Genomic DNA, 12,093 nt, shown 5'->3' on the forward strand with positions numbered 1-12,093 from the left:
TAAGTTTTTTAGGAAAAAATTGTTTATTAGAGACACTTTTTTTGTGGTAATACTTAACTAATTCCTACAGACACAGAGATAGGTGCTCTGTGGTCTTTGCCCTCCAAAGAACTCAAAGTGAATAATGAATGTGTAGCATCACGTAATGCAAACAGTGTTGTGAACATTAAAGTGCTGTGTGATGAAGATGCATAGTGCCAGGGAAGAAGGTGTCTGAGTTTGGCTTAAAGAGAGAAATAGAAATTGGTCTGTGGAGGAGAAGGATGGAAGGTCCAGTAAATAACATGTAAACTATTTGGGGAATAGATAACATAGTTCAGTATGTTTGGAGTTCTAGGGAGGAGGTGAGGCATAGGGAGTGATGAGGAGGACTTCTGGGTTACTGATATTTTATGTTTCTTGATCTGACTGGTAAGAAATGTATTCACTTCATGATTATTTGTGAACTTAAACAATTTTATTAATGTATAATTAACAAAGTGCACAAATTGTTTAACAAAAAAATGAGAAAGCTGTTTTGTGAGAGTTACAAGATATATATATCGGGTCAGTAAGTAGGAGTGGTCAGATGAGACCCCACAGCTGTGCTAAAGAGATGGCTCTTTTTTCAGCATTATGAGATGTTACAGTATGAAAATAGGGCTGATAATAAAGATCTTATAAGTCGTTAAAACTGTAGGTGTGCATGATGTCATGCAAATAGAAAGCATCTGTAGTATGAGAAGAGGGCTAATAACAGTACCTGGAGATATCCACTTAAATGTGGCTACTGAGGAACTAGTCAAAAAAGAATATCCGTAGAGAGGCAGACATGTCAGATAGACCAAGGAGGTTCTGGAGTGAAAAGGAGATCTGTTTTTGGAAGCAAGAGAGAGTGCCTTACTGAACCAGACTGAAAGATGAATGGGTAGCAGTGTACACTGTGTGTTACAGAAACTTAACTTCATTGAGAAAAGGAGCTGAAGGTAGGATGTTTTAGGGTCAGGAGGAAGAACATCTTTAGTAGAATGAAGGTTGAGAATTATGTAGGGAAATAAATTTCCATAATAGGAGGGGAAATTATTGATGGAGTACAGTCACAGAGACAGGAGAGGATAGTCTTGAAGAGATGAAAAGATTAAAGAGGAATGTACAGTGTAATTATGAGGAAGACAGACATTTTCCTTGACATGGTGAGAGTGGTGGGGAAGGTTTTGTAACTTTGTAACTTGAAGGAAAGAGTATAGGTTTAGACTAGCCCTTGTGGAAAATAAGAGACAGAATTAACTGGTGTCTGTAAGTAGATGGCTATGTCAGATTGAGTTGTTTCATCTTTCTGCCACCACTTTCAGCAGTATAGGAACAAAAGTTGGAAGACAAGATAGTTGTGGGGTAATTTTGCCTTCTGCATAGTTGGGCTTTTGATCATTTTGTGCCATATGGTGCCATCTAGCCCTGTAAATGAAATTTAGAAACAAATTTTAGGTATGTGCATATCTCTGTTATCCTTATCTTGTTAGAAAGATCTTTTTTTTTTTTTTTTTTTCTAATTTTGTTTTAACTTTCATTTTATATTGGAGTGTAGTTGACTAACAATGTTGTATTAGTTTCAGGTGTACAGCACAGTGATTCACTTGTATCTATTTTTTTAAAATTCTTTTCCCATTTAGGTTACAAGTATTGAGCAGAGTTCCCTATACTATACAGTAGGTCCTTGTTGGTTATGTATTTCAGATATTGTACTCTATACATGTCTATCTCAAACTCTCTAATTATCCCTACCCCACTGGTAACCATAAGTTTTTTTCTCTTAAGTCTATGAGTCTGTTGTGTAAATAAATTCACTTGTATTTTTTTCAAGATTCTGTGTATAAACACTATCATACTGTATTTGTTTGTCTCTATCTGACTTAGTTTACTCAGTGTGACAGTCTCTGGGTCCATCCATGTTGCTGCAAATGGCAGTGTTTCATTCTTTTTTAATGGTTGAGTAATATTCCATTTTATAGAGGTACCACATCTTCATCTGTTTGTCTATAGATATTTAGGTTGATTCCGTATCTCGACTTGTAAACAGTGCTGCAGTGAACACTGGGGTTCATGTGTCCTTTTGAACCTTGTTTTTCTCTGGATAATGCCCAGGAATGGGATTTCAGGATCATATGCTAGCTAAAAATCATCTTTATTGAAGTTCAATTTGCCTACTATAAAATGTGCTTCTTTTAAATACATGTTTTGATAGGTTTGATAAAATGTATACACCCATGCGACCATGACCACAGTGAAGATTTAGAACATTGCCATGATGCCAGAAACTTTCCTTGTGATCAGATCCAGTCAGTCTTTTTGCACCTCACCCCTTCACCCCCATCATCCATTTCAGGTTAACAGTGATCTGCTTTCTGTTCATAGCACATTAGATTTACGTTTTTTTAGAGTTTGTGTCCAGCTCACCATAATGAGACTCATGTGTGTTGATGTATGTATCAGTAATTCATTCTTTCTTAAAATAGTGTTATTGAGGTTTAATTGGTGTATAGTAAACTACACAAAGTGTATATTTTGATAAGTTTTTCATGTGTGTGTGTGTACACACCTTTGAAACCATCCCTCTGTTGTAGTTATCTTGAGAGTCAACAACACTGTTGTTGGTATTGAGAATTCATTCCTTTTTATTGCCAGTGGTGTTCCATTGTTTGGATATAGCAGTTTGTTTATCCACTCATCTATTGATGTACCTTTGGATAGATCTCAGGTCAGGCTATTTTAAACAAAGAACTGTGTATCCTTTGAATGCATGCATTTTGTTGTATATTTATCTAAGAGCAGAATGGTGGTTTATACGGTCAGCTTTACTTTTTAAGAAACATTCAGTCCTTGTACCATTTTGCTTCACATCAGCAATGTGTGAGAGTTTTAATTCTGCCGTATCTTCGTCAACACTTGGTAGTGTCAGTCTTTTTAATTTAGCCATTTGACAGATGAGTAGAGGTATTTCACTGTGGTTTTAATGTGCATTTCATGATGGATGATATTGCACATCTTTTTATGTGCTTAGTTTTCTGTCTTGAGGAAGAAAGAATGCTCAAAGCTTTTTTAAAATTGGGTTTGGTTTTTTCTTTAATGTTGAGGTTAGTTTATGAAATTTTTGTTTTAATTGATTAAATCTTTTTTCTTTTTTTGGTTAAGAAATCTTGCTAAACACAGTGTTAAAAAGATTTTGTTCTGAAAAGTTTTATAATTTTAGGTTTCACATTTAGGTCTATAGTCTATGTTGAATTAAGTTTTTTATGTATTATGTGAGGTAAGAGAGATGTTTTATTTATTTATTTATTATTGGCTGCGCTGGATCTTCGTTGCTGCGTGTAGGCTTTCTTTGGTTGCTGCGAGTGGGCATCTGGGTGTGGTGCATGGGCTTCTCCTTGCCATGATTCCTCTTACTGTAGAGCTCGGACTCTCGGGCTTGTGGGCTTCAGCAGTTGCAGCTCTCTGGCTCTAGAGCACGGGCTTAGTTGGTCTGCATTATGTGGAATCTTACAGACTAGGGATCGAATCCATGTCTCTTGCATTGGCAGGCACATTCTTAACCACTGGACCATAGGGAAATCCAAGGTTATTATTTTTGAATGAAGAAAATTTTACCCTAGTTTAAGTAAAGGTGAATAGAGTAAGCATAAAGGAGTCATTTCTTACTTGGCTCACCCTGTTTTCCTGTAGTAGGATGAACACACCATAACTTAGGTTACTCCACTTCAGTATTGGCTGCCAGTTATTCAACATCAGGCAAGTAGATAGCTTCTTTTCAAATACTTATTTAAGATTTTTTTCATAAAATCATTATTATTTGGGTGATATCACTATTTATAAAGATTTTAAGTGGGTAATTTTAATATGTTCCTATTTCCAGCAAGTGCCAAAAGCAGGCTTCATGTTCAAGTCTGTCTTGCCTCTCAAACCTGGGCTGTTTCCCTTATATTATGCTGCTTCTCAGAGAGAGGTAGATTTTTTTTTTCTGTCTTAAATTTTTTATTACAGAATTCCTCAGACATACACAGAAGTAGAGAGAAAACTATAAAAGATAAAGGTATAAAAGATTGAATGTACTCATCACTTAGCTTCAGTAATTACAACATTTGGCCTCATTTTACTCAAAATATATGTAACTAGCATATTTTTTTTTAAACTTAAATAATATCCAGTATAAACAGTAACTCCTGTGTGTCTTCAGCTACTCAATCCCACTTTCAGATTTTCCCACTTTGTCTTTGAATATATTGTTATATAGTGTTTTGAATCGAGATCCAAATAAGGTCCCTGTATTGTATTTTTTGATAAAAAAAAATTCATCTCTTGAATTTCTCTTAGTCTACAACAGTACCATTCCCCTCACCTGATTTTTTTTTCCACAAGAGAAGTATATGTTTTATTTAGTCCAGTATATTAAAAAATATAATTAACACATTATTGACTGGGGAATTTTTGCAGAAGGTAATGCCCATGGTGTTACATTGTCTTCAGTCAATAATGTGTTAATATGGAAATGACTGAAATTTTTTCCATTCTTTTTTGCTTGCCAGGTCTTCAAGCTCCAGTGTGTATTGACACTGACTACACATCTCAGTTTGGACTAGTCCCATTTTAAGTGCTTAGTATGCACCTGTGCTTTCCCTGTTGCACCTGTGCTAAACCATACCTTACCTGTCACCCCTACATGACGAACCTTATAGCTGGACCCAAATACCTGCACATATTTCAGGAGCCCTTCACCCATTTTTAGTATTCTTTATTTCTTGGAACAGCACCTTTGTCTGCTAAGTTTTCCATATTCTAAATTTGGTTGATATATCCTTAATGTATCTTTTTAATTTGTTCATCTATCCTCCATATTTCCCAGAAACATGTAGTTAGATCTGGAGGCTGGGTTAGGTCAGGTCAGCTTTCTTTTGGCAAGAGTACTTTGTGGGGGATGTATACTTCCTGTTACATCACTTCAGCAAGTGTGTATTAAAATTTCTACTTAATAATAACACTAAGATTGTTCAGTGGGTTCACGTTGTCATCCTGACCAGTCTTAAAACGTTCTTTACTGTGATATTATGATTTTAAATAAATACATATTTGGTCTTTGTCCAGTTTCTGGTACAGAGGTCCTAAAACACTTGAAATTTCCTAAGTGATGAGAGCTATAAAGATGTTTGTCCTTTTTTTTTTTTAATGTTAATGAGATGACTTTTGGATCTACCTAAAGGATGGGAGCTGATTGCCAGGAGAACCAATCGTATGATTAAAGGGATCCATCTCCCCCTGACTTTTTTGGAGGGGAGAGTGCTAGAGGTTGGATTAGTCCTCAGTTGCCTGTGATCTAATCAATCATGCCTAAGTAATGTGGCCTCCATTGAACCTCAAAAGCATGGGGTTTGGAGAGCTTCTGGGTTGGTGAACACATAGAGATTAGGGGAATGTGACATGCCTAGAGAGAGCCTGGAAGCTCTGAGCCCTTTCCCCATACCTTGTTCTGTGTATTTCTTTTATCTAGCTGTTCCTGAATTATATTCTTTTTTAGTAAACTGATGATCTAGTAAGTAAAATGATTCTCTGAGTTCTATGAGCCACCTGAGCAAGGTAATCGAACCCAGCATTTGATTTATAGCCAGTTGGTCAGAAGTGCAGATGACAACCTTGTCTTAAAACTGGTGTCTGAAAGAGTGGATGTGGAGGACAGTCTTATAGGACTGAGCCCTTATTTAACCTGAGGAATCTGATACTACCTCCAAGTTGATAGTGTCAGAATTGAGTTGAACTGCAGGATACCAGCTGGTGTCCGAGAGTTGCTTTGTGGTGTGGGCAACCTTCCATCCCCACCCCATGCTGGAATTTCATGTGTAATTGTGTACTCACTAACTCTCCACCTAATGGGTTAGCATTGAGTGAATCCTCGTGTTTTATATTAATTTGTTTTCTTTCTGTTTCCTAGGAATACATACCTGTTTTGTATGCAAGCAGAGTGGGGAAGATGTGAAAAGGTGCCTTCTGCCCTTATGTGGAAAGTTTTACCATGAAGAGTGCGTCCAGAAGTACCCACCCACCGTGATGCAGAACAAGGGCTTCCGGTGTTCCCTCCACATATGTACTACCTGCCATGCTGCCAATCCAGCCAGTGTTTCTGCGTCTAAAGGTATGTGTTTCTTGTGTGGGCCAATCTAATTACAGAACCTCAGCTTTGTTGGCAGTGGATGTTTCCAGATGGAATCTATTATCTATCTTCATGGCGTCTAGCTTTTGTTAGCGTACCAGCATCTACCGTGAGAGGTCAGAGAATAATAGACAAGTCTAGCAGCCACCACATTTTTACATGTGCTTTTTGGAGCCCTGGCATTACGTAGTAGCTTTAAAATATTTATATATTTATGGCTGTGCTGGGTCTTCGTTGGCTTTGCACAGATATCTCTAGTTGTGACAAGCAGGGTCTGCTCTTCATTTCAGTGCACAGGCTTTTCATTGCAGTGGCTTCTCTTGTTGCAGAGCCCAGGCTCTAGGTGCATGGATGTCAGTAGTTGTGGCACATAGGCTCAGCGGTTGCAGCTCGTATCCTCCAGAGTGCAGCCTCAGTAGTTGTGGAACGTGGGCTTAGTTGTTCCCTGGCATTTAGAATCTTCCCAGAACTAGGGATCAAATCTTTCCCTTACATTGGCAGGTGAATTTTTATCCACTGTGCCACCAGGGAAGCCCAGTAAATATTTGGAACTCAAGTGACATTTAGTTTGCAAAGGTGTTCTGCTGGATATCTTACATGTTTTGACTGCACCATGCAGCTTGTGGGATCTTAGTTTCCCAACCAGGGATTGAACGTGTGCCCTGGGTACTGAACGTGCAGTGTCCTAACCACTGGACTGGTAGGGAGTTCCCTCTGCTGGATGTCCTCCTCCATTAGAATAAAATGTATTCTTCTCCTGTGGGCCCTGTATCTGTGGCTACCAGATGTGATATCATTCGGACATGATATAGGGCAGAATTTATTTTGTGCTGATTGGTTTTATTTTTGAAAATGGAAATTCCTATCCTGAAAATTTTTTAGTCTGTCATACTTAGGCTGAGAGCTGAGCTTTCCAAACTATATGTGGGCACAGGTAAACTCAAGTGTCTAAATTCTTTCTGCTTAGTAATAGTGGGTCTCTTACTGATTTCACTGAAAGTCAAACATAGTGTCTCTACTATTAAATCCTTATTTGCCCAAAGAGCCTCCCTTCTCCCTATGGGGACTGAGCAGGAAAAATGCAGCAGTGTTGGCTTTTCTTTTAAGCAGACTGGCAGTACCTTCTGTAGATGATTTCCTGGCCCTGTAGATACCAAAGTTGCAATTTAACCATCAGCTACTTTCCCCTTCTCATTTGCTATTGCAGATTGCATTCAGGTGACTTGGTAATGGTTTTTAGTTGGTAAAGTACGTTAGAAGATATATCTCAAGTGGGTTTGAGGTAGAGAGGTTCATTCATCTAAAAGAATCACAGAGTAAAAGTCAACAAAAGCAACCATTAATGTTTCTACTATCTGGTCTTTTAGTCTGATCATATACACACGTACCACCACTGTTTAGTCTGCAGCTGATTCCATTTTCCAAAGAGTCAGGACAGCGGTTTGAGTACGGCTTATCCTTGCTGAAGCAGGCTTGCTTACTGTTGTGGTGTCTTTGACTCCTTAAGGCTGTTTGTTGTATGGTTCCCATCTCAGCTTTTTCACAGAGAATTGAGTGTTTAAGATCTCTTGACCTAGTAGTGCTTCCATTTGTTTGTGTCATTTTCCCAGTGCTAGCAAATAGACTTGAATAACATTGCTTTTATACTTACACTCACATTGTCTTTATACTTAATCTCTTTTTCTTTTGTCCCTCCCTGGTTTTTCTGCTTCTTGTATTTTTAGGTCGACTGATGCGCTGTGTCCGCTGCCCAGTGGCATACCATGCCAATGACTTTTGCCTGGCTGCTGGGTCAAAGATCCTTGCATCCAATAGCATCATCTGCCCTAATCACTTTACCCCTAGGCGTGGCTGCCGAAATCATGAGCATGTTAATGTTAGCTGGTGTTTTGTGTGCTCTGAAGGTAAGACTTAACTTGTTGATGTATGGATAGTGTAAAGAGAGATTAATTTAGCAGTGTTAAATTGCAACAAATATATAGTTTTCTTCCATTGCCACTAGAAACTATATTGGGAAATGATGTCCTGAATTACTGATAACAGTATAGTGGTTTTGTTCCCTAATAGGGAGAAGTTTTTTTTTTGTTATTTTGAATAATGATTTAATTTTAACAAAATGATAAACAGTTGAAACAATTAAAAAGATTAAGAGAAAAACAAAGTCATTCTTGGAAAATTTGAGATTGTTGTCAAATGAATAAATTTAGGGGATATAATGTACAATATTGTGACTATAGTTTTTGTGTGTGTGTGTGTGACTATAGTTAATGATACTATATTTTTGAAAGTTGCTGGGAGATCAGATCTTAAATTCACACAGACACACTGATTAAAATTGTAACTGTTTGAGGTGTTTTTAATTTTTGGCTGTGCTGGGTCTTTGTTGCTGCATGCTGCGCTCTCTTGTGGTGCAGTGGCTTCTCTTGTTGTGGAGCACAGGCTCAACAGTTGCAGCGTGCAGACTCTAGAGCACACAGGCTTCAGTAGTTGTGGCACATGGGGCTTAGTTGGCCCGCGACATGTGGAATCTTCCTGAACCAGGGATCACACCTGCATCCCTGGCGCTGGCAAGTGGATTCTTAACCCCACACCACCAGGGAAGTCCGTGAGGTATTGAATGTGTTACCTCATATTATTGTGGTAATCTTTTCACAGTATATATACATATCAAGTACATATATGTTGTTCATTTTAAATGTACACAATATTATATGTTAATTATATCTCAGTAAAGGTGGAGGCGAGTAAAAAATAAATTGGAAGTAAATAAGAAATTTTAAAAACCCTAAATAGCCCCAAGTCCTATATCAGAAAAAAACATTGCTTAATATTAGGTCATAACACTCCAGACAGAGGTGCATATAAGTAAGTAGAAGGGGCAGAAGTTTGGATAGAAATAGCTCTAGAAGATGGTGTTACGTGATTGTGTGTGGTTTTTTAAAATCAATTTTATATTTAAAAGGGAATAAATAAGGGGAAAGTAAAAGAATTTATGAACTTCTGTTAAATATTTCCTCACTACAACATATATTAGTTTCTATAAAGTTTTCTATGAAGGAAGAATAAGTTATATGCCTTTATCTGTATCTCCCCTACATCCCCTACTTAAAACATACTTACTTCTAATTTAGAGCAGAATCAATATTTTCCTTCTTAAACACAGCCTGATTTTTGCTAGTTACATTAACTGGAATATTTAGTACTCCACCAGTCTGTTTACTGTGGTGCTTATAGTTCTGAATTCCTTATTTCAATTTTTCTCTTAGTTGGCCAGACTTCTGAGAAGCACCCAGGAGGCCTGCGTTTCTCTGCTTGAGACTGTTCAACTTTTACCTCTGTTCTAGAAGCATACATTGGGCTACTATAAGATTGTTGGCCACTTGTTCTTTTTCTAAAACTTTTAAGGATATTACTCTACTAATTTTTAGTGTTGAGGGTGGTACCAACATCCTTTTATCTAGTTTTTTTATTTCCTTCTCAAATTGACTAATATTTGTTGGTTAGTAATTTGAGGGAAACAATTTTCTTGACTTTTCTATTTCTTAAGATCTACTTACTGGTGATACAATTGCATGAAAATTTGACTGGTTGCAAACATTCTGAGGGATTAATTTTTAAGAGTCAGCATTTGTATTTGAATTAGCATCCCTTTTGAAAAAATTTGTATGTACTAAAGAGTGCTAAAGCCAAAAAAAGTTTTATGACTGCTTTATGTAATGGAAAATGGTCAATCAGGACTTTGTTGTTGTTGCTCTTAAGATTTATGTAACATGACTAGGGTTTGCATCAATACATCCTTAAGTTATGGTGCTAATATAGAATAAACAGAGTATTAAATGCAATCATTCGGGTAGAAATGGAATTTTTATGTAGTTATGGATATTTTACTGCACAAAGGATTGTGCTGGATTTGGTTTTAGACATGTTAGCTTTGTGATTGTCTTGTCTCTTAGAATGAAAATAGACATCTGTCTGAGAGGCTGAAATGCAGGCTCCAAAACTTTTCCATGTTTCATGAAAATGGGGAGATAAAACAGCTTTAGCACTAGACTGTTTTTAATTACATAAGTAGTATGAGATGGTTTCAAAAGTAGTGTGGTTTCTATGTGATGGCAGTCTTAAGTTGTGGCATAGTAATGAGTACCCAAGAAAACATAGTAGCTGTAGCAGTGGCTCTGAAAATGTGAGCCATGAATCCTTGGGAAGTGGAGAGGACCCAGAGACACGTTCAGAAGCCTTCATGACATCATAGCTCTTTTCATAATAATTCCTAGATGTTACTTGCCTTTTTTACTTTGTTGACATTTGCACTAGTGGTATATAGCCAGTAGTAAAACTACCAACACCTTAACACAAATCCAGGTGGTGGTTCTAAACTGTACAAGTAAAAGCAGTAACTGTGTTCTGTGTCACTTACCCACTTGCAGTAAAAACATGGAAGTTTCACGTAACAGTATCCTTGATTTTATTTATTTAGTTTTTAAAAATATTTATTTCCTTATTTGGCTGCACTGGGTCTTAGTTGCAGTATGCGGGCTCTTTAGTTCTGCATGCAGGATCTAGTTCACTGAACAGGGATCGAACCCAGGCCCCTTGCATTGGGACCACAGAGGCTTAACCATTGGACCACCAGGGAAGTCCCACAATGTCTTTGATTTTAAAAAGTAAGTTCAGTTCAGTTCAATTCAGTTCAGTCGCTCAGTCTTGTCCGACTCTTTGCGACCCCATGAATTGCAGCACACCAGGCCTCCCTGTCCATCACCAACTCCTGGAGTTCACTCAAACTCACGTGCATCGAATCAGTGATGCAAAAAGTAAGTAAAGTTTATTAAATATCAACTCTCACATAGATGTGGTTTTAGGTATACATAAAGCAGTTCTGTTGCATACTGATCATGATCTAAAGTTAAGCATTCATGTAATTGAGTTGCAATCTGAACTACCTGCCTTGTTTGTGGAACACCATTTTTAGTCTTAAAAATTACTGAAAAACCATGGCTCTTCATTCTTGGATATTTGTCAGATATTTTCTTGGAATGGATTAAAAATGAGCATGTCAATTCAAGGGAAAACAACTGACAAAGTGTTGCCAATGATAAAATTTGAGTTCTTTAGTGGAAATTAGAATTTTGGAAAACCTATACCTACTGACTCTGAGCTTAATGACTTCCTAGTATTTACTGATGAGATCACGGTGACACTAATAAATGTGACATTTTAGTAGTATGTAATGAAACAGGTCAGAATATGGAAGGTCTGGGACTTCCCTGGTGGTCTGTTGGTCCCATGCTTTCAGTGCAGGGGCCGCAAATTCAATCCCTCTTCAGGGAACAAGGTCCCACATGCCATAACTGAGAGTTCACATGTCACAGTGAAGATTGACGATCCAGTGTGCCACAACTAAGACCTTGTGCAGCCAAATAAATAAATAGAAATAAGTATTAAAAGTATTTGGAAGATCTGCCAGACTCAGTTAACTAATATTTTCCATAGGAACAATGCATGATGTTAAAAAACCAGGCATATGTAAAGGATCCATTCAAAGTGCAAGACAGATCAATGAATTTTAATGTAATAGTACTGAAAGTTTATTGTTATAGTTTCAGAGTTGACACCAACTAAGGTTTACCCTGTGAGGTTTTAGTGTATAGTATCAAAGAAGAAGAATTACAGTACCCTTTCTCTAACTGTTCATTTGTGAGAGACCAGATTTTCTTCACCAGATCACATTTTGCAACAAATTCAAGTAAAAAAATATTTGCAAAAAAGTATGATGGCCACTGATCAAAATCATAGGTCTGCAAATAATAAATGCTGAAGAGAATGTGGAGAAAAGGGAACTCTTCTACACTATTGGTAGAAATGTAAATTGGTGTATGGAGAACAGCATAGAATGTTTACTCAGTCGTGTCCGACTCTTT

At 37.4% G+C, this 12,093-nt stretch overlaps 1 protein-coding gene across 32 annotated transcripts in view; it reads left to right on the forward strand.

Moving 5' to 3' along the window:
* The window catches only part of NSD1 (nuclear receptor binding SET domain protein 1), a 154,539-nt gene that overhangs the window by 110,373 nt on the left and 32,073 nt on the right, over positions 1-12,093 (forward strand). For all 32 annotated transcript variants that reach the window (XR_015167243.1, XR_015167240.1, XR_015167242.1 and 29 more), the window contains 2 exons: positions 5,954-6,154; positions 7,897-8,076. Coding sequence is in view for 25 of the 32 variants with exons in the window: in XM_086410889.1 (XP_086267015.1) it covers positions 5,954-6,154; positions 7,897-8,076 (381 nt within the window). In the remaining 7 variants the exon portion in view is untranslated. The remainder of the gene's footprint in view (positions 1-5,953; positions 6,155-7,896; positions 8,077-12,093) is intronic.

The sequence above is a fragment of the Bos grunniens genome, chromosome 7, assembly GCF_055505025.1.
Source record: "Bos grunniens cultivar Pamir isolate PY7600 chromosome 7, Bosgru_T2T1.0, whole genome shotgun sequence".
NCBI classification, from domain to species: Eukaryota; Metazoa; Chordata; class Mammalia; order Artiodactyla; family Bovidae; genus Bos; species Bos grunniens.